Source organism: Protopterus annectens, chromosome 5.part0, assembly GCF_019279795.1.
Source record: "Protopterus annectens isolate FY-2018-M chromosome 5.part0, PAN1.0, whole genome shotgun sequence".
In the NCBI taxonomy this organism is placed as follows: domain Eukaryota; kingdom Metazoa; phylum Chordata; order Ceratodontiformes; family Protopteridae; genus Protopterus; species Protopterus annectens.
The window spans coordinates 655,557,218-655,581,543 of NC_056735.1; the positions used below are offsets into that span (position 1 = coordinate 655,557,218).

The window sequence follows — 24,326 nt, forward strand, 5'->3', positions numbered from 1 at the left end:
TCAAATCTTCAGCCATCTTTAACATGTGCTTCCTAGGAGCTGGACCCTGGGGACACGCACCAACAGGGGCAGACTTAGACTTAGAATGGGCTTTGCTATGAGAAGGAGGAGGCCTAACTATCCTATGAGGGGAGGGAACCACCGACATCAGAGAAGCACCCTCAGCCTGGCCTAACACAGGAGAAGCCACTCCCTGCAGTAACAAAGGCTCCCCTTGAGACTCAGGTAAACTTTCAGAAGGAGCCGCTGAAGTAGCCAGTGGTACTACAGAACCGGCGTCCGGAGTGGCCGCCTCATCCTGTTTGGACCGCAAAGACTTTTCTTTGCGTTTCTTAGAAGAACCAGTCGTCGGAGAATCCGACGGCATGTTATAATTACAACGTTTACCAAACACTAGCCTAGCACAGTCTAACCGATGTTTAATAGTACGCTTGTTAAAAGTAGCACAAAAGCGACACCCAACAACGTCGTGCTCCGGCCCTAAACAAGGAATGCAGAGTGAATAGTAATCCCTATGAGGAATCTGTTTCCCACAAGAAATACAGTTATTAACTTTTTCTGACATCCGTCAATACTGAGGCAAGAAAAAGAAAAAAATGTCCCCAAAGGGGTACTTAGCCCAACTTGGTCTCCGGTCTGAAACTCGAAAACTGACAATTCCAGAACGCCGAACGGCACTTGCAAATGCTGCTTCTGCTTAGGGACCATGCAGCAAGAAAGACTGAGGTCATGGCGTCGGTCATGCGCATTTGTACTGGCACGTACTGATGTCAGTCTCGAGCGCCGATGACCGACGCCGGTTCTAGCCCTTTGGTATTCGGGCCGATGGTGGGCAGCGGAATACCCTTATGTCAGGACTGCAGCAATGGGAGACGAAGAACATCCACGCTATATGAACAACATACTGGTGGCAACACTTACTTAAAGAAAGAGAACACAAATCTTACAACTCTCTTTTTCGGAATCAAAAATAAACAAATTTGTGTGATAGGATTTTGTAATAGTTCATTAAAGTCAGCATATTTTATTTACACTGTTTCTTTGATAATGTCCTCACATTTTCCACAATATTTAGTCACTCTCTGTTTTAAATGTTTCTGAGTAAATCCCCACATTCATACTGGAAATGAGAATAATTACGTGCCATCTGGTATTAAAATCTTATGTTATCAGATGCTCAGATTTTAGATAGCGGTTCCTATTTTTTTCAACTGCTTTAATTCCTATTTAGGTATGTTCACCAAAAGTATTGTTAAAAACATTTCTTAACGTTAATAAGTCTGCATACCTCTCAACCTCTAAGTGCAAGAAATTTGTACAAAAAAATAATGGGGGGAACAAAGGCCCCAAAACAGGAACAAACTTTAAATATCGGTCTTATAAAGTTGCATTTTCTGAATGACATGAAGCCTGAAACCTAAAAGCCCATCATTATTTAGGGACTTCAATTCTTAGTGATTTGTTAGAAAACCACAAATTTTATGAGGAACAAAAAAAATGCTGCACTTTATTCAATCTGCTTTTACTGTGTTTGTGTTTCTTCCTTTTTTATTACTTATTTTGCTCTTGCTGCCTGTTCTTAAAAGTACTTAATAGCATTTATTCTGCTGCATTTAGTACTGCTTGTTAGTAGCTGATTAAATTGTAACTGTTATTCTAAGCCTTTGGATTGCACACTTGGGTTTCAGACCAGTTGTTTCACATTAGGAAGGTTTGTGGTCTGCACTGTTGTGGCAGGACAGGTAGCTTACATCCTTCTGAGTTGGGAGTTACTGACTGAAGGCTTAGTGTCGGTTATTCTAAAGTGTATTAGTTTTGGCTTAAGCACTTGGGCTTTGGGCCACTTTTACATTAAGAAGGTGTGGTCTGCACTCTCGTGGGAGGCTGGATTCTGCCCTGCTTCTTCTTTCGGCTTTTTCCCGGTCAGGGGTCGCCACAGCGGATCACCTTGTCCGCACATTGAATGGCAGTGGAGTTTTACGGTGTCGACTTGCCAGCCCGGCGCCCAACCTTCCACAGAAGGCACACTCACACACACACCTAGGGCCAATTTAGAGTGTCCAATCCACCTGCAGCATGTCTTTGGGATGTGGGAGGAAACCGGAGCACCCGGAGGAAACCCACGTGACCACAGGGAGGACATGCAGACTCCGCACAGAAGGCACCCCAGCCGGGGATCGAACCGGAGAACCTCTTGCTGTGAGGCGGCAATGCTAACCACTGCACCACCGTGGCCGCCCATTGGATTCTGCCCTTCTGAGCTGGGAAATTCTGGTCACAGGCTTATTGTGCCTGCTTATTTGAACGGTTTCTTTCTGAAATTGGTGCACCTTGTTGCTGTAGCATAGACCAGATTCAGGCCTGCTGAATCTAGCTTTGTTTGTTTAACTTGAGCACTGATCCAGGCCATCTTTTTTATTTTTTTTTGGAGAAGGTTCCCCTGCACCCTAGCAGCAGGAGTGTGCAGTTAGAACTTGTTTGATTGAAGACTGGTGGAGCAGGGCTCAGTGTTGAGCTTTTTTCTGGTTAATTGGGTAACGCGTTTAAATCAGTTTGTTTGATTGCTTTATTTTCTGAAAACAAACAAAAAAAATACTTGTTTCCCACCTTTCTAAGTGAGTATAGTCCAGTTTTCAGGTTAAGTGCTGAATTCAGGGCTGTGTTGCAAATCTTTGTGTTTTCCCCTACCTTACTTGGTTAGAAGGCAGTTTCTCTGTTCACTTGTGAGAGAGGAGAGCTTTGAGCAGCCTATCTGTCCCTGGAGGAGTGGTTTCAGCCCAGGAATTAGTAGTTTATTGGCCATTTTGGGCTAATTTCTCTTTCATTTCCCTGCTATAAATACCGCATTTGCCCGGTTTTGCTTGCCAGGCAGCGCCGGTTAACTAGGGTATAACTATTCCCGGCTCCACAAAAGTCTCCTCTTCAATTTTCCCTTGGAACTAGACAAACTTTCAAAATAAGCACTCAAGCCATTCATTTCTCAGCCCGGCACTTGCTCAAAACTCATAGCAAGCACTTATAAACCCTAGTACTAGACCCTCCTATACTGTACAGAAGGACAAGGCTCTCTATTCAACCTTACCAGCCATTCAGTAACAGTTCACTATACCTATCCAGGCATGTCCAAAGGGCAGTTTCAGGCGTACGCTCCAGTCCAACTGGTGAATCTGGGCATTTTGAGACAATGTTACAACTGCCTCATGTACACAGACAACCCTCTCCTCCTACCACCAAACACTAATACATGTGAGAGATGCAATTATACAGCCAAACTGGAGGCTAAGCTCTCTCAACTCAAGGCTGGATCAGACAGTCAAGAGGAGAGGGAAATATTTGTATCACAACACCAGTCTCACATAGACCCATTAAACCAGCACTGGCAAAAAAAAACACACACAAATACACGAAAACATTCAGAGGCTCTAAATAAAAATCTGCAAAAGCAACAGAGACCTCCAAAGCAGACATCCAAGCAACTTCCACCCCCAACACAAAGCATGAAACACATACTTCACAAAACCAGTGTGAAATGCAATCACAGCCCTTAAAGCAAAATAACATACCCAACATACTAGCAATAGGCGACTCTATATATAATCAGGCACAGTGACGTCCCACTCACAAGGCTGAATAAGGAGAAGGTTACTGTTTGTTGCCTGTCGGGTGCCAGGATCTGCTACATAGCACAAGCACTCAAGTCACTCCAGAACAAGTACAAATATGACTCTGTCATTGTCCATGCTGGTGTGAATGACCTGAGCCATGCCTCCCTGGACTACATGAAAAGAGACATGGAAGAGCTCTCTGATCTTGTAGTCCAGGACGGTATGACCCTGACCATGAGTAGCATCCTGCCCTCACCAAGAATGATACTACAGTATAAAGAAAAAATGATCAATTTCAACAATTGGCTAAGTTTCTGGTGTCATTCAAAGGGGATCCAGTGTCTGTCCATGTGGGATGACATGCTCGACAAGCCACACTGCTTCGCCAGAGACGGCTTGCACCTGTCACCCTTAGGCTTTCGAATACTGGCCAAGGCTCTTGCCACCACCATAGTGACTTTTTTAGGCAAGGCTCAAAAGACAAACCCACCGTCATAAATAGCACAAGTAACAAAAAAAACTGAAGATAATGCTACTCAATGCCAGAAGTCTAAACCTCAAAATGCACGCACTCGAGGCACTCCTCACTATGGAGAAAATCGATATATGTGCAGTAACAGAAACCTGGTTTAAGGCTCCAGAGAGCACCCCAGCACTACCAGTCTACAACTCATACCACACATTTCGGCCACAGAACCCAGACCGAAATACAAAAGGTGGGGGCATATCCATATTCATCAAGGATACCCACACCTCCAGGTTAGTGGCACAGCACGATGCTTCAGAGATCATCCACGTGCAACTAACAATGGGCAAAACTGCAATTCAAATTGTAGCTTGCTACATATCACCCACCATGTCCCAGGACCCCCATTCCGGATTTCTGGAAACACTGGGAAGTATAAAGGTCCTAACAAATACCCTAATATTGGGTGATTTCAATAACTCAAACATTAACTGGGAGAACTACTCAAGTAATAACGCCTTTGCCCAACATTTCCTAGAATTTATAAACTCAAATGCCCTGGATCAACTGGTCAACACTCCCACCAGAGGTGACAACATATTGGACCTGGTCATCACCAACATGGGTGACCGGTGCTCCACACCGGAGGTCAACACCTCGCTGGTTAGATCTGCCCATAAACAAATCACTTTGGATATCCACATTCCACCCTCACCCCCAGACAAGGAAACCACCGTGAAAAACTTTTCAAAAGCAAACTTCACGTTACTTAAGACTGAGGTGGAAAGTTTTAAAGCCCCCATACTAAAGGATAACATTGCCCAAGCGGCAAAATCCTTTACTAATGCATTCTACGGGCACCTACAAGAATGCATGGATCGTGCTATCCCAAGCAAAACCAAGACTCACTCCTCCAAGAAAAGGAAACCAGTCTGGTGAACTCCTGCTATAAAACAAGCTATACAACAGAAGGAGAAAACTAGTACAGAAAAGAGTAAAATTCCAAGAAGGGAAGACATCCTTGATGAGTATCAGCAAGAAACTACGATCCCTCATAAAATCATTCAAGGAGAGTTTCAAAAGAAAAATTGCCAAGGACTCCAAATGTAACCACAATGCATTCTAAGTAGCAATGCTCAGATCTGCTCAGAGATCGTGCAGAATGGCACCAAATACACTGAACCGACCGATATTGCCAACATCCTGGCAGACAGGTTCAGCGCAAACTTCACACCCCTCTCACCCCCAAAAGGGCCCATAACCATACCAGAAGAATGTAGAGCCCCTGAAGTCACAGACACTCAGGTTAAAACAGCCCTCTCCAAAGCCAAAACACAGCATCAATGGGACCGGACAGTGTCCCAGGCTACATCCTACACAAGCTCAAAGATGAGAGTGGTGCACAGCAATGGTTATTCCACTCTACAAAGATGGAGCCACAACAGACCCCAGGAACTATCGCCCTATAAACCTGACTAGCTTGGTCTGCAAGGCTATGGAGCGCATCATCATGGAACTCATTAACAGGGACATTGGGAACCTCCAAACACTGGACACTACCCAGTTCTGTTTGTTAAGGGCAGATCATGCCTCCTAAACCTGGTGGACTTCTTTGAGACAGTTACCAAGGCTATAGACGAGGGGAAGGTGGTACACACAGCCTACCTAGACCTCGCAAAGGCCTTCAACACCATTCCCCATTCTGGTATTATAGACAAGCTCACCAGCCTGAACATAAACCCCTACGTCACAAGATGGGTTGCCAACTGGCTCACGGACAGAACCCACATGGTAAAAGTTGCAGGAGCTAGATCCGACTCTAAACCAGTTACAAGTGATGTTCCCCAGGGCTCAGTCCTAGGACCCCTCCTGTTCAGCATATACTTCTCAGAGGTACAGGCAAGCACAGGAGGACTTTTTACGACTGCAAACTAGGGGCTATATTTGACTATCTGGCTGACACAGACATCCTCCAAAAAGGGTCTCATTGCAACAGATACCTTGTACCAAAATCATGGCCTCAAGCTAAATGCCAAAAAGTGCATAGTCATCACCTTTGGAAAAAAACAAAGTACCCACAAATTACCACATATGTGGTAGTCCCCTAGATACAGAAGACGTAATAAGGGATCTGGGGACCCAAGTAGATGGTAATCTCTCCTTTGATAATCACATTGCCACAGTTGTTAGAAAATCCTTCTACATGGCCCACCTTATCACAAAGGGGTTTGCATCCAGATAAAATGGAGGTCATTGTGACCCTCTACTCATCGCTCATCAGACACATCAGAGTACAACACCCAATTTGGGATGCATCTTACAAGATTCACCTGCAACAGTTGGAAAGGCCACAGAAGTACCTTACCAAGAGAATCACTAGCCCCAAACAGATGTCCTATGCAGCTCGACTGAAGAAACTCCAGCTGTACTCGGTTGCATACCGCCTACTCAAAGGCGATCTCTGCCTGACATACAAGGCCATGTCCAACCCAGAACTAATAGACGTGCTCCACCTAAGAAAAGCGTATCCCCTCGAGCCACACGCTCTAGGGATCTAAACCTCACCACAACAACAAACAGGACATGCTGGAGGGATAGATTCCTGTCCCAGAGACTTCCCATGCTTTGGAACAAGATTCCAATCTACATTAGGCAGAGCTCCTGGCTAACACATTTCAAGAGAAACCTTGACGAGTGGATGGGAAACAAAGTTTACCCGGGGGATCACTTCAGTGGCTCTGCTGGACAGAGGCGCAGGGAACTAATCTAAGGGGGCGGCGAAAGCCAACACATTCTGGCTAGGCTTATAAAAGCCTTCGGGCAGACAGCCTAGTTCCTACCTATGAACCTAAAACATCTAGACATTCTACGAAAACCTGAACAGCTGAAAGGTATGTAAATGTGTAATAAAAATAAATAAAAAAGTGAAACAGCCTGCCAGTGAGAAACAGAACAGTGTGGAATATGGACTTTATCAGACTCAGAACGTTCCCCATAACACCGCATACTGAAGTATCACACACAACTAAATAAAGACTACGGAAAATACGAACACACATACTGGAGAAAAAGAAAAGTAGTGTGAAGCATTCCGCTTTACAGACCGCGTCTATATAAACAAGTGGACCAAGCAATTACTTGCAACAAACTTTTTCCTCGTTTTATTTCAAACACACACATTTGGAAGCCCGATCGGAAACAATTGTGAAGCAAATCATATTCACAAACAAAATCGCCAGTATTTCGTCAGGACCACTTTTTCGTGTCAACTTGAAGTGTTGCATACAGCATACCAAACATCCAAACACCTATACACCTCCGCGTAAGATAACTTCTTTCCTTCTCTGAATACCATCAAAAGTCATTCAAATATCCATGGTTAGAGCGTAAAATGTAATCAACCACAGCGTTCCATCACTAGTTTATTTACTGATGCACTACCACTACACTCTTTTTAGGGAACGAGCCTACTCCGGAAGTTATAATGCGTACCAAGAAACGGCGGAAGTGTATTCAGCTGTGGGAAGAACCATTGTAAGAACTGTGGTTGGAGTAACGTCTAAACTGTGAGTTCTTGCAGTAGGGTTTGTACAGGCTGTGGAATTAAGCTATTTTCAATGGCGAGTTTGTAACCCAACGCAGGAAATAAATGGAGCCACCGGAAGATAAGCCTGTCATCTACACTATGGAGAACAAACCCATTGTAACATGTGAGTATGAGCAGAGAGCTATAACATTCAGATGTGTACGCATACTGTAGGGACGTAATATGTCAGTGATGTAATCCCACTGTTTTGCTGTCATTAGTGAAAAGCCTTGGTACATACATGTATTGTGTAGCTAATTGCAGTAGTGCATATCCTAAGCTTCAGTAAACCTTTTTTGCCAGTGTGCAGTAGTATACAATACAAACTGGACAGCTGTCACTCATCCAATGCAGTAGTTGATTGTTGACGTTACTGCCAAGAAGGCCTCGAAGTGTTGAGACTTAATACTTGAAAGCTTGATAAAATGACAGCTCTCACCGAAGCATGTTGTCAGTTTAAGGACTAATCAGTTAAGTTATCCAGAGGGGGAAAATCATGGTTATTTGTGTGTAGTCATTTGGCTACAGCACGGCGAAAAAAAGGCTATGTAGATTGTAGGTTGTACATATTAGTGCATATATTTATGTAAGTTGATTAATTGTATTTGATTGATAAGTAGACACGTGAGCAAACTAATAATTGCAATACGAACTTAGCTGCATTTTTATTAACAATTCTAAGTGGCAATCAGCATAGTTAAACGTGCGTGCTTATATACACACACATTTACTATGTTTGAGTACAGACTTTGATTGCAGTTAGTACTTTGTTGTTATGTACTGTAAAAACTGGTAAAATATAACCTTTGTTTTATTTCTTAAATACATACTTATTGTCCATATCTTTCAGCTTCCATTACATTTCTTTATGGTTGGGGTACCCACGATGTGAATGAAAAAGCAGCACGTTTTTAGATGCTGTTGGTTTCATATGTTTAGGTAATGATGTAAAAACAAGTACAGACTGGGTTTGAAATAAAAAAAAAAATTACTGGCTGCACTGCATGTAGTACCTCATATTTATTTTTTCTTGTGGGGAGAGGGTAGTCCGTTTCAGTTTACTTTTAAGACAGCTGATTTCCATCAAAGCAGCTGTCTAGAAGCATGTATTTTAGGTATGTAATATTAACATAAAAGTTAATGTTGTGGCTTCTGATATGGTATGCATAATTTGGTTCAGTAACTTTTGGGTTTTGTATATATTGTTAGCTACTTGATTATTTGAATTTGTGTTTTTCTGCATCTTATTTTTTTTTTCATAATGTTTGTGTTTGCAATTGTCTGAGCTAAGCGATTGTGAAATGGGGAAATGCACCAGTGCTATGATTTGACTTATGCTATGGTAATGTGCCTTGTGCTGGTTGATAATATATGCTGTTTGAACATTTGCTTGGTCTGAGTATCTTAAAAACATTACATATGTTTTTGTTGTGAACAAGCTTAAACCTATTGGCCATTGAGAAACTTGATGTCTTAAATCCCAGGTTAGAACCTGCATGTGTGTATGTAGCAATGTTCCTTCTTGAAAGCATGAATTGAGGGGCTTAAGACAGTGGTGGACTAGTAGTTATGAAGAAAAACTATACATATGAAACTAATGATTTAACTGGTTTAGTCAAGTGATAAACTCTGCTTATCATTTAATGCATTCACTACTGAGCACAAATAATGTAATGACTATTCAGGTTACATTGTAACCAACATTTATGCTTCAAGAACTATTATATATATGCGTTTACATTAATTTTTAGACAAATAAGGATACTATTACTAATATAGGTTAATAACTACTATCAATGTGTTGTTGCATGACTGTTAGTTAAACTGCCGCATTCTGTAAAGGGATACTAGCACTATTACTTGCATGTCTGCATTGGTTACATAATTGTTCTGTTTATTATTAAGGCTGAACATTCCTGATTATAGTATGACTTTTTTTGTAGGATAGCTTAAGCACCAATAGCCTAGAAGTAACCTGGTTGCCCATAGCAGCTGTAATTTCAGTAGCTTTCAAAATAGTTAGTTCCTTGCTTTTTGTATTTGGGTTTTTTGATTATATATTTTTTTATGTACTGGAAGAAAAAAACTTAAGATATGCCATTTTGGGTCACTAACAGGAAGCACAAAGACACTGGTACACAGACATGGTGTCCTTTTATTCGATCATCAGAGGTTTTGCAATTGTTCAAGCTTTTGAACTGGAAGATGTCATGCAAGCTGCAAAACCTCTACTGGTTCAATAACGTATATTGTATCATGTCTATTTTCGATGGTCTTTGTGTTCAGTTTACTGGGTATTTTATCACCTCTTGTAAACATGGTATGCAGTTGATACTTTGGAGATCATAAGATAGACTGTTGATTGATAGATACAGAAAATAGAAGGGGTCACAGCACTGAGCCCTGTGGGGCTACGTTTTGTTGTACACCCTATCTTTGTGGTAGCACTGATAGGTTGTAGTACAAAACTCCTGTTGTCGAGGTAGTTTTTTGAATGACTGCGCTACTACTGAGCAAAATCCAGTTTTACTTAGCTGTTAAAGTAGCAGCTAGTGGCTCATAGGTTGGAAGGCACGCTTAAAATCCAGGAAAATGACACCTGTGAGTAATCCCATTTTCTCTGTTGTTGTTAATAAATTTGGTTAGTGATATACTGTTATTCAAATTGTTGCACCAGGACACTGTCCCTCCCTTCTGCTAAATTTATTTCTGTCCCCCTGTCTGCAGCCTCACAATGCAGTCCTTCTCAGGGCCAGCTCTACAAATGTCCACAACAAAGCTGTACTGTATTAAGCACAGTTTCTCCCTGCTAGCTCCCAAACCTCTGGCAAGAGCTTCCCCCTAGCTTAAAAGATCTTCAAAGCTTCTTCCAATTTAGACCACAGTTTAAAGCTTACCTCGTGAAGAAGAGCAAATGCTATTGCCCTTCTTCAGGCCACATTCCTTATCCCATCATGTAGTCCCTCCAATTTGTCTCCGTACTACACTAATCACTTTTCTGGGAGCATTACTCTAGCTCCAACACCCTAGCCCAAAGGTTCCTAAAATTTATAAACTCAAATGCTGTGGAACAACTTGTTACCACTCCCACAAGAGGGGAAAACATACTGGACCTGATCATCACCAGAATGGGGGCTCTATGCTCCAGACCAGAAGTGTATCCCTCACTGGTAAGATCAGATCATAAACTAATCTCACTGGATATTCACATCCCGACCCCACCCCCTGCCCAGAAAACCACAGTGAAAAACTTCTCTAAAGCAAATTTCATTCTATGAACACCTTCAGGAATGCATGGATCATGCAATCCCAAATAAAACCAAGACCCAATCCTCCAAAGGCAGGCGTCCTGTCTAGTGGACCCCAGCCATAAACAAACTATACAATAGAAGGAGGAAGCTACTATATGATAGAGCAAAATCCTAAAAAGGGACGGCATCTCTGATCAGTATTAGCAAAAAACTACGGGCACTCATAAAATCGTCTAAGGCCAGCTTCGAGAGAAAAATTGCACAGGACACTTAGGATAATCACAAGGCTCTCTCTAGTTATGTTAGGAACCTGGGTGAGAATTCCCAGATATGCTCAGAATTAGTCCAAAATGACAAAAAATACACCAAACCCACAGACATTGCCAACATCCTAGCTGAAAGGTTCAGTGCAAACTCCCCCCCCTCCCCACCAAAAGGGCAAATATCTATCCCAGCAGAGTGCTGCCCCCCCTGACAGCTCAGATGCTCAGGTAAGAGCCGCCCTCTCCAAAGCAAAAAACACAGCATCAATGGGACCAGACTGTGTCCCGGGCTGCATCCTACATGAACTCCAAGAAGAGCTAAACCCAAACATAAAACTACTGTTCAATCTTAGCCTTACTACAGGATATGTACCCAAAGAGTGGCGTACAGCAGCAGTGGTCCCTCTCCACAAAGATGGTGCCTAAACTATCGCCCCATAAGCCTGACTAGCTTGGTCTGCAAAGCTATGGAAAGGATCATCATGGACCTCATAAATAAAGATATTGGGGACCTACAGACACTGGATCCTACCCAGTTCGGCTTTGTTAAGGGCAGATCCTGCCTCTTAAACCTGGCCGATTTCTTTGAAATCGTCACCAAGGCCATTGACGAAGGGAAGGTGGTCCACACAGCCTACCTGGACCTCGCCAAAGCCTTCGATACAATACCCCACTCTGGCATTATAGATAAGCTCACCAGCTTAAATATAAACCCCTATGTCACTAGATGGGTTGCAAACTGGCTCAAGGACAGAACCCACATGGTTAGAATTGCTGGAGCCATGTCAGCCTCCAAACTAGTTACAAGTGGCGTCCCACAAGGCTCAGTCCTGGGACCTCTCTTGTTGGCTATATATTTCTCTGAGGTACAGGCCAACATGGAAGGACTGTGGCTGACCAAGTTCGCAGATGACTGCAAACTAGGCGCCATAATCGACTCTCCAGCCGACACAAGCATCGTACAAAAGGGCCTCATAGAAACAGACAACTGGTGCCAGAGCCATGGCCTCAAGCTAAACGCCAAAAAGTGTATAGTCATCCCCTTTGGCAAAAGTGCCCACAAATTACCACATAGGTGGTAATCCATTAAGTACGGAAGAAGTAATTAGGGACCTGGGGACCCAAGTTGATAGCAATCTCTCATTTGAAAACCATGTGGCCAAAGTGGTTAGAAAAACATTTTATATAGCCCACCTAATCATGAAGGGATTCGCATCTAAATCAGGGGAGGTCATCGTGCCTCTTTACTCATCCCTCATCAGGCCCATAATTGAGTACAATGCCCCTTTTGGGATGTACCTTACCAGACACCTGCAGCAACTGGAAAGACCCCAAAAGTACCTCACCAAGAGGATCAAAGGGCTCAAACAGATGCCATATGCTGCCCGGTTAAAGAAACTCCAGCTCTACTCAGTGGCATACCGCCTGCTCAGAGGCGATCTGTGCCTGACGTATAAAGCCATGTCCAACCCGGAATTAATGGATATGCTGCACCTCAGAAAATCCAAATCCCATCGAGCCACGCTCGAGACTTGAACCTCAGCACTGAAATAAATAGGACATGCTGGAGGGACAGATTCATAACCCAGAGGCTCCCTTCACTCTGGAATAAAATCCCAGTCCAGGTTAGGCAGAGTCCCTCATTGACTCTCTTCAAGAAGAATCTTGATGAGTGGATGGGAGATTGTAGGTTTACCCCGGGTATCACTTCTGTGTCACTGTTAAATAGAGGCACAGTATACTAACCTCGAAAAAGGGCAAAGCAAAATTAATTTAAAATGGGTGGCGAAAGCCAAACACACTCTGGCTAGGCTTATAAATGCCCTAGGGCAGATAGCCTAGCATGAACCTATGGCCATATCATGTAAATATGTACATTACCTTGTTTATTGTATTTTATCTTTTACTGAGTTTTTTTATATGATGTGTTGTTACGTTGTGTAACTCAATTAAGTCTGTTGCCTACATTTTATACCTTTGCAATAGCAAAGAATGAGGCATCAGAGACACTCTACCTTCTTCAGGATGGTGACTCAGTAGGTAGCAGAAAGAAAATATTTCAGGTTGCAAGGCAAAGACAGAAATATAAAGAAAGTCTTTGTCTCCTATGCACAAGGTATAAGGTTCAATCCTGACCTTTGGCCAATACCTATATGGAGTTATGCTCTCCCTGTAGGGTTCCTCCCATCTCCCAAAAGCATGCTGAATGTTTCTTCCTCAAACTCCTTCAAAAATGGAATTGTGTTGGAAGCACTGCAGACTCCAGATGATGCCTGTTAAGGAAAGAGTTGAATAGACCAACCACTTTAGGAATTAACTTGGTGCGCAATATCCTCTAAGTAAGAGAACACAAATCACGGACTTCGTATCATGTCAGCACTAGCCATTCAGTGGTGTAAAAATTGTCTGTAGGTGATTTGTTTGCATTAATTCTTGTTACCAAAAAAAAAATGGCCATGGGTATTTACTGGTGATAAGTAGGTTGAGTATTGATCTGACCTATACCAGGTATCCATGCTAATAGTGGTAGTGGCCTATGCACCCCTATTGATCACTGTGTGCTTGCTGTAAAGCCCAGCAACCCTAGGTCTGTAAGCTACTGACCGGAAGGTGCCCAGTTGCTCAGCTTTGACTACTGGGATAGCTCAGTTGAGAGAAAGCTGGACATAAAACCAATCAATTACCCTGCCAATAATGAACTAAGGATTGCTATACTCGGTATAGGTTGACTGACAGGACGCAGCTTGGAAATGGATGATATGATGGTAAGGTGGAGGTCGGACACCCCCTGTATCCAGGAGACAAGATCAAAGGGCAGTGTATCAAAGCCACTTGGCTTGGGATCTAGAGTCTGCTACACAGGAGGAGGACCGACTAGAAATGGTGTGGGCATTGTGGCAAGGGAAAGGCTTCTGAAGACTGAGGGATGGCATCAGAATTAGTGACAGACTCATGGCAATCAGACTGTAGTGTAAGGATAGGTTACTGTTCATAATATCAGCCTATGTCCCACAGCAGGGATATGATAGTGAGGGAAAGAGTGTATTCAGCAGCAGTATGTATTAGATAAAGGAGAGCAACAATAGTTGGTGGTGGTAGTGGAGAACTTGAATGCTCATATCAGGACAAATTGAACAGGACTGCCTAGGTTCACATGGGTGGGGCAACAGGAATAAAGAAGGAAAAGACATTCTAGACTTTTGTCTAGTGAATGGATTGATGGTGGTCAATACATGGTTCAGCAAGAGAGACGGTCACAAGATTATATACATGAGTGGCCAATGTGCAACTCTGGTAGACTTCCTCCTAGTAAGAAATGGGCATTGGGATAGAATCAGTGATTCGGTTGGCAAAATATTTAGGGCTCTAGTACCTCAGGATGAAAAGGTAATAGGTGAAGTTGTAGAACAATGACAGCATCTTCAAACAGCATACGTGTGGATTGTAGAACAGATATGTGGCAGAGCCAGGTTAGGAAATAAGGTGAATATGGAAAGCTGGAGGTGAAATGTAGAAGTCCAGGAAGTCATTAAAAGAAAGGAGTGCAGGAAAAAGTGGGAGATGGAAGACACAGAGAGGCTAAAAAGGAATACTGGTTGGTTAACAAAGAGGATGAGAACAGTTGCTGTAGCTAAGAACAAAGCATCAGAACACTCTACCATCTTCTGGAAGTGACTCTGTAGATGACACAAAGAAACGATATTAGGCTGCAAGGCAAAGACAGAAAGATAAGAAAGATAGTCATCTGATACCATTCACAAGGGTCGTCAGCAATAACCTGCTCCATCAGCCCACAGGACATCAAAGGCAGATAGAAGTACAGCATCTGAAAGAAAAAAAAACACAGAAGCTGTACTGCCCCAGTCACAGCCTGTGATGAAAGAAGAAGAACCCATGCTAGATGAAGTAAGGACAACACTACGCAAAACAAAGTCAGGGAAATCAGCTGGCTGAGATGAAGTCACAGCATACATGATCAAGAAGTTGGGTGAGTTAGGGGAGAAATGGCATCTCGGGGTACTCGCTGTAGTATGGAGAGAAAAATGTATCCCAGATGACTGGAGAATAAGTACACTAGTGCCAGTGTACAGGAGCAAAGGGGACATGCACAATGGTGAGCTGTACAGAAGTAACAAACTCATGCCACACTGCATGAAAGTTCTGGAGAGAATAATTGATAAACGGATACGCAGAGTAGAAAGTAAAATGGGAGTTGAGCAGTTCGGATACACATCAGGATGTAGCACAGCTGACCTGGTATTTGCAGTGAGTCAGACAGTTGAGGAGAATGTAGAGTTGAGGAAAGAGTCCAACTGGGCAGTCCTAGACTTGGAAAAAGCATATGATAAGGCCCAAAAAATTGATTTGGGCAGTCCTGTGATAGTTTGAAGTACTGGAAACATTGATAAAAATTTGTGCAGGCTATGTACAAATTTAAAAGGACCCAGTGACACAAGTATGAACAGTGTTCAGACTCCCAGAGGGGTCTCCAATGGGAGTTGGTGTGCATTGGGATTCAGCTGTGAGCTCACTGTTTATAATGGTGTGGACTACATTAGTAAACAGGGTGGAGGGGAGGGGTCAACAAAGTTACGAATAAAACCAACGAACCATGGATCCTGGTGATAAGTTATCCTTTATTGCAAAGCACCAACAATTCCGCAGACAGTAAAAAAGACACACAGCAAGGACTAAGCGCTTTCACCCTGGAAACAGGGCATCTTCAGAGTACTGAATGTGCATTACCTACTTCATTATATAGCAAACAGTTCCCTTAATTACACTTTATTAACGCTTACGTTATAAAACTTAATTAATTAATTGACAAACAAACTGAATTAAAGTGAAAGAAGTAGAAAATCAACAAGAAAGTCAGATTGTAAATGACTCGCTGAATTTGGATATGTAAATGTGAACCAAATACAAATATATGTGTTCTATACAACTATATGTGTGTATGTATAAATAAATAAATGTATGTTTATCGCAAGTTAGATAGTCAGTTGAATGTTGAATGTTAAAAATTAAGTTAACCTCTGTATTACTGATTCATTTTATAAAATATAGTATGTTAATATAGCAGCATGATGTATGTTATAAAATATTATTGTAGGGAAAATACGAAAACACACTCATCGAACTGTGACATCCGTACGAGCTAAAAATAAATAAAAATATATATAAAATTGTAAAGTGCATATAGTATCTCTAGATATATTTATGTAATATAGTATATATTGTGGAACAATCAATCTTATTAAATAGTGTACCTTGTATTGTATTCTTATATTTTTTTCACATTTTTTCATAAGTTTTCATATATTTTACAATATATTACATTATACATGTTACCTGTACATAATTATTAAATGAGTACATATATTAAATTATTATGTTTACAATTTATAGTACATTATATTTATATAATTATATATTTATATATTTAATTTTGATTATTTTACAATGTAGGTAGGTACTACATCACACTATTAAATTCATTATTACAACTGTGTTGACATCATTATACATATATATATATTATTTTTTATTAGCACAGTTTAATAATGAATTATCAATATTTATATAGTCATTATTATTATTAGTATTAATTTTTATATTTTATTAATTTAAATTAACAAATAAATAAATATATATACACATACTTTTTAGACGATTTTTAGATGAATTTCGATAGAATTTTTGATATTATGAAATTTGTAATAATATTTTTTAATATGGGTACACTATTTAATAAGATTGATTGTTCCACAATATATACTATATTACATAAATATATCTAGAGATACTATATGCACTTCACAATTTTATATATATTTTTAGTTATTTTTAGCTCGTACGGATGTCACAGTTCGATGAGTGTGTTTTCGTATTTTCCCTACAATAATATTTTATAACATACATCATGCTGCTATATTAACATACTATATTTTATAAAATGAATCAGTAATACAGAGGTTAACTTAATTTTTAACATTCAACATTCAACTGACTATCTAACTTGCGATAAACATACATTTATTTATTTATACATACACACATATAGTTGTATAGAACACATATATTTGTATTTGGTTCACATTTACATATCCAAATTCAGCGAGTCATTTACAATCTGACTTTCTTGTTGATTTTCTACTTCTTTCACTTTAATTCAGTTTGTTTGTCAATTAATTAATTAAGTTTTATAACGTAAGCGTTAATAAAGTGTAATTAAGGGAACTGTTTGCTATATAATGAAGTAGGTAATGCACATTCAGTACTCTGAAGATGCCCTGTTTCCAGGGTGAAAGCGCTTAGTCCTTGCTGTGTGTCTTTTTTACTGTCTGCGGAATTGTTGGTGCTTTGCAATAAAGGATAACTTATCACCAGGATCCAAGGTTCGTTGGTTTTATTCGTTACAAGTGTTTTGCGTTTGGAGGGTTTACGGGTCAACAAAGTTGCTACATTCAGATGATGTAGCACTACAGGCAGAATCTGAGCAAGATCTTCAATAAAGGTTGGGGGAATGGAATGAAAAACTGAAGGCACGTGCGATGAAACTGTGTACAGATACGACTGCTGTAATAGCAGCAAATGGGTGTATTCAGATGGAGCGGAGAACTGTGCTAAAAAGGAAAAAGTAAAACAGATTAGCTTCAAGTATCTGGGAGGAGTGGTTGAGGAGAGGGGAAGTCTGACTGTAGATGTCAAAGCTAGACTCCGAGAGGCTGCATCCAGTTGGCACAGTGTGATGGGGGTAGTGCATGACAGAAGAATGCCAAAGAAGCTGAAATGTAAGGTGTACAAAACAGAGGTAAGATCAGTACTACTGTATGGTACAGAAACCTGGGCAGTGAAGACAGAGCAGTTAAAGAAACTAGAGATGATTTAGATGAAGTGTTTCAGGTGGGTGGTGGCATGCACACTATGGGACAGACAAAGAAATGAGGAGATCAGAGCAGAAGCCAAACTAGCTCCAATTGCAGAGAAGGTTAAAGTGAATAGATTACAGTGGTATGGACGTGCAGGAAAGTAGAAGAAAACCTGGTGAAGAGGATTTGGGACAGAGACGGGAAGAAGACAAAAGGAAATGAGGGTTTCCAGCAAAGAGATTGATGAATTGTGTAAGGGAAGACCTGCAACAGTTGGACATGACTGCCAAAGAATGTAAGAGAGTCTTTGAATCTGGAGAGATGGCAGCAGTTGATGTGACACCCTGACCCCATGTAGCAAATGGGGTGGGGTTGATGATTTACTGTGCATCTTATGTTATTTTTTCCTCTGTATAGCCTGGGTTGGGCCTGAAGTTTGGTTAGTTCTGATCAGCTTTTTACACCGATAAACATAAATAAAATAGTGTATTGTAAATGGGATGGAATCCATGTTACTTCTCTGTGATGGCTGATTGTTTGTTTAGCTATGACTTGGTAAAGTGGCAAAACATTGTTCCCTCATATCTCTGTGATCCTCCACTGTTTGACTGTGGTGCATTATGTGATGAGACTGCATGTCCTGTTTATGTCCACTTGGCCTTTTGTATGGTGCTCAGGATTCCTTCCACATCTTAAAATCATGTAAATGAACTGGCAGCCCTTAAACTGTCTGTGTGTATCCACGTAAATTTTGCAGTGGATTGTTTCCCAACCCAGGGTTAGTTAGTTTCTCAGCATTGTAGCCCCCTGAGTCCTGGGATAATCTCTGATTTCCCTTTAAGCCATCAGAAAGTGAATGGGTATGACAGACCTCGGAATTTGTCAGCCTCCAAAAGCTTGTAGAGTGAACAGTGTTTAATTTTGCTGTATTTACAATTTTAAGCAGAAGTGTTCAAAAAGTACAGTACTGTTTTAGTTATATACTTTTTGCATAAATGTACAGTGATGACTTACAATTCGCATCTAGTTTTGAAAGTTTTGAGTTTACATGGATTGTTGGTGAACTGTTAGTCAGCTGTGCATTCTTTAATAGTTGTACATCGTCATAAGATTGCAAAGGCATTCAATGTTAAAGTGCCTCCCACGTCCCACCACACACACACACACACACACACACACACACACACACACACACACACACACACACACATACACACACACCTGACAACATTGCTGACATAAGTTAAGAATAAAAGGCTAATGGTATTAGGAGACTTTAATGTTAATTGGGTAGGTTTGCTTAAGTATGTCATTAGCAGATTCCTGCAGTTTAGCAGTCTTGACTCGAGTGATAATTGCTAAACCACTACTGAACCTAACAGCTGAGACATTAAACCAAGGCCTCATTTACCTGTGTTGGTGGTACCTTGGGTGGGTGTACAGGATTCATGTTACATATTAAAAAAGAGTAGGGTAAGTTCCTGAGGTACTTGAGTATTATCGCAACCACATTCTAAACGACTCGCAGCAGATGTATTGTGGCAGCCCATCAAGCTATCGTTTCCTTTGGGAAAGAACATCCGCCTTTTTTAGGATGTAATGTTTAAAACACAAAGTATATAGCTATTGAACACATGAAGATGTTTTAAAATGTTATGCTAGTCAGCATGCAAGTCACACTTATGATCTTGATTTTTCTGACAAACTCCTGCTGATATTCAACTGTGCTTTCAGTTGACTTTTTCTTCCACTTCTTATGTTAACGCCATTTGATCATGGCAACGTTTTAAGCACTGTAACTCCTCGTGTTCTTCAGGGTTGTTTATAACAGAATAGAAAATATGTGTTAAAACAAGAAAGAAAGATGCTGGTATACCCCCTGAATGGTAATGCCATCAGGAGGTAGAAGTTTGCCGAGTTACATCAAGAATAGTTTTGGTTTCTGATGAACTGCATATCTTTCTAACACGGTTACACATACCTCCAAAACTCAGAGTTCAACACAACTGCCCAAAAACAAAACATAATAGTGGGGGGCAGGGTAGATAAAAGAAAAAAAACAGGCACAGACTTTTAGACATTGCTGGTACAAACTTGGAAAGCTGCTACAATAACACGGTTTGTGTTATCATGCATTTTCTTGAATGATAAGAAGTCTACATTTAAAGGTATATCGTTACTTAGGCACTTCAATCCTCAGATTGCCAGAAAAACAAATATGTTATTAGGGGAAACCCCCCCAAAAATTGAGGACTTCAATCCTCGACCTCTGCCAGAAAGCAAAACACTTTATTAGGAACAACCTGAAAATTATGAGGTGAACATCAGCACATTCTGCGAAATTATGGAAAAGAGAGATGTCGTTTAGAATGTGGTTGTGGCAATATGCAAGTACCGTTCTTGATGCCCTGGCCAAATTTCCTGTAGTAGAAGTACCACCTCAAGTCTCCCCTGAAAAGAGACTACTGGTCTATTTGGATGAATCCGATCAACAGAGGATAGGTAAATGAATAAATGTTTTTCTTTCGGCTTTTCCCAGTTAGGGGTCACCACAGCGGACCTCTGGTGTGCTATAAATAATCACAGAATATTTGCAGTTCTTGTACAGCATTCCCACTTCTCTTTGCAATTGTTTCCCTTTGCTACCTACATGGACACTTAAGGCTTTCAAGCCATTGTGCAAAAATATCATTAGCAAAAACATGTAAAGTACTGCAGATGAAATTCTGCTATTGTAACTACCAAAATGTTGGCTGGATGTCAGCTTTTTCATTCAGATAACCCCCAGTGTAGTTCTTGGTAGCTGTTGATACTTTCTACAATCTGCTATTATTACTACAAGATAGACTTTACTTGGAAGGTACCATAGCTTGCTCAGGAACTGGGTTTAAAGGAAAGCCAGCCCAACAAATCAAGTTAAACTTAATCTATTCAAGCATGTAAAAAAAATAGAGAAGGCTAGCTACTAATACTTTCAACAGCTTTATACATTAGGTAGTTCCAGGAACAAAAGCTGGGCAGTCCACAACTGTTGGATCACTATTAAACAGTGGAATGCTGATAAGTAATTTCCTAAAACAAGCAATAAGTAGTTTAAAGGTTCTAATTTTTGCCCTGCTACTAACAGTTAAATTATATAATATTGACCCACAAACAATAACCCTACTCCTTTATCAGTATCTGTAATGTCCACATTTTCTCATTAGAACAGTCAATAAACATGCAGTTGAAATGTCACTGAGTGATGTATACAACTTTACAAGCATGTTCTTTTACATCCCCCCTGACTGCTGCATGTCGGTCAGTTCATTTTATCAGGACTCCTTACGCACATTTTTAATGCAACACTAAACCAGTTTTTCAAGGACTGTAGCAAATGGACAAGTATTTGCAATAACTCTATAATGACTTGCAGATTTGGGTTAGAAACTTTTTGTAGTGAGCTAATAAGTAAATGCTTAAAACTAAGACAATTGTCCATTTGCTACAGTTCATGAAAAATTAGATTACTTGCAAACTATGGGTTACAGCACCAAATATGACTTTATTTCAGCCATCTTGCCTTTAGACTTAAATACAACACCATCACAGTGACTTAATATTTGACAGACCAATGCCTTAGCATAGAAAAAGGTGAATTAGCAGGAGTATATTTGTAGACTGCAGACATGCATTTTAAAATGTGAATCGTTGCTTGGGTATGTCTCAAAATAATAAACAATATTAGTTTTCCTGCAGAAGTACTGCCGTTGTTTAACTTCTGTCTTTCTGACCGGACCTTTGTGCAAACAAAATACACACACTTACACTGACATTGTTACTACCTCAAAGGAGATAACACTAGGATCAGTCTTGAGAATGTTGGTATTTTACCATATAGTCATTTACAAGAAAACATAGTCATAGCAATAGAACAAAGGGGTAACTAAAGAAAGTCATATGGAACAAAAGATCATTTGTTGTTAAATTTTATAATGGAGAATTGTAAGACGGGGAATAATCTTAAGTACGTCATGGATAGATTACAAAAGTCATTTGACAACCTCCCACATTCATGGATAAAGGGATGTTTACAGATGTGTAAGATGCATCCTATATTGATCAATTAAATTGGAATGACAACAAAACAGTGGCAAACCACTTTGTAACTAAGCCATGATAAACGACAATTTATTATCCCAGGGATAAACATTTAAAGGGAGATATTCTAGAGTAGCTCTGTAACCACTGCTCATTTGTCTTGCACTTAACCCATTAAGCTATCTACTTAACAGATTAGGTTATGATTACAATTTGGCTCCCAGAAAACAACAAAGTGTAAAGACTTTTAATCTTCTGTGATGCCCGTGCACTGGCTCAGCAATCAAGGAGCCTCAATCCTCACCACTAACACCAGTGATGGGTGTCCATATAGGGAAAGGAATGCACAAACAGTAAAGTACAATTTCCCTTAAGAGCACACCGAGACTACAGTCAGTCTGGTGCTGGTTTCTCCCTTTCTCTCCAGGTCCCCAATAAGACTCCCCACTGGCACAGCTATAGGGTCCAGATCTCCAGCCTTGTGGGCAAACTAAAACCTCCAGCACACACTCTGTCCAACCAGTGCTTCGTGTCCCTGCTCAAGTAGCTGACACACACATACTTTGAGATAAGAGTTGTATACAACCACGCAGATACTCCTGCGGAAGGCTGGCACAGGTTCTCCAGCTTTGCCCCTTTTACCCAGACTATACGGTAGAAATCACTGCCACCACCCAGCTAATATGTATCGGTTACTCCAAAGGCCCTTATGAAAGGGTGTCCAATTATACTGTGCAATATTATTATCCAAATGGTAAGTGCGACTGAACAGTCAAGACTTATTTGAAGTGACACGTGGTACAGTATCACTGTATACATGCAATATACTCTTAGAGCTTAAGTTATCTCAACACAAAACAGCCACAGTTGAAAAGTTAAAAAATATTTAATAATAAGTAATAAAGACACAAGACAATACTTCTTGCTACAAAGTGCTAGTCAAGAGTTCAGAGATCACAGAGAAATACTTAAAATAATGCAGTAGGAACGTTCGGACATCAACAAAGAAACTCACTTAGAAATAGCTAGGAATTAGGAAGATTAGACTAAGGGAAAACACAGTTCTAAAATTCTACTTACATATAGACACAGGCAGAGTGGCAAGTTGGATGTTCTCAAGACAAATGCTCTAATGCTGTCATTCTTTCTGTCCTCAAATTGATAATACAGTACTATTGATTCATAATTGGTTAATAGCCCTTGATCTTGCAGCTGGTCAGGAAGCCAGAACAATAAAATAAATTATACATGCAAATTCTAGCCATTAACTCTGGCTTCAAAACAATAGGCAGAATGCCTTTATCTAGACCTCTCGACTCTGAGTTTTGACATCAAAGAATTGACTTATCAGCTTTGTTACAGCAGAGTGCACTGTTACATTTTTGCAGTTCCACATTTAACACCATTTTTTCTCATTTAAGAGAACAAGCTTGTGGCTTAGAATGCTGTCATTTGCAAATATTAATATATGTGGCTAGGCTGGCAGCCTTCACCTATCTTCACATCTTCTTTTTGTGAATGATTAAAAATTGTATAGCTGATCAGATAAGGATCTGGAAGTACAACTGAAACCGGTCAAAACTTTCTCAGATGATAGAATGTCATCCGGCCTTGATAAATGTGCAAAAGCAACATTTAAAGCAGGAAAGCTACAGTATCAAGAAAATATCAGTCTGGGACTGGAATATAATATAAAGGAACTTGAACAGGAGGGAGTGTATAAATACTTGGGAACTAATGAAGGATCGACAGCAAAACATGAACAAATGCAAATAAAACTCTGTAAGGAATATTATAGAAGACTAAAATTAATACTGAAAACAGCCCTGCCATCTAGGAACAAAGTCTAAGCTATAAACCAATTTGCTCTTCCTCTTCCAACTTACAGTTTTGGGGTGATTTTGAGTGGCCCCAAAAGGTATTGTATCAGTTGGACAGGAAAACAAGAACAAGGCTTCATGCTTACCAAATTATTTAAAAATAAGTGTATACCAAGATTATATATTCCTCTTTCTGAAGGAGGTATGGGCCTCCTCAAAATTGACTTGCATATATAGATCTGCAATGATAGGACTACATACATATATGCTGACTAACCAGATTCAAACATAGTGAACGTTTTAAAACATGAAGCAAACAAGTCTAAGATGACTTCTCTTTTTAGTTTAGCAGAAGCATTTGGTGTCAAGCAGGAATGGAAATT

General features: G+C 40.5%; 1 protein-coding gene across 2 annotated transcripts in view; it reads left to right on the forward strand.

Annotated features, from left to right (window-relative positions):
• Positions 1-7,586: 7,586 nt before the first annotated feature.
• The window catches only part of TRAPPC10 (trafficking protein particle complex subunit 10), a 2,525,275-nt gene continuing 2,508,535 nt past the window's right edge, over positions 7,587-24,326 (forward strand). For both annotated transcript variants that reach the window (XM_044072500.1, XM_044072501.1), the window contains exon 1: positions 7,587-7,781. In XM_044072500.1, the coding sequence (XP_043928435.1) occupies positions 7,721-7,781 (61 nt within the window). In that variant the 5' untranslated portion in view covers positions 7,587-7,720. The remainder of the gene's footprint in view (positions 7,782-24,326) is intronic.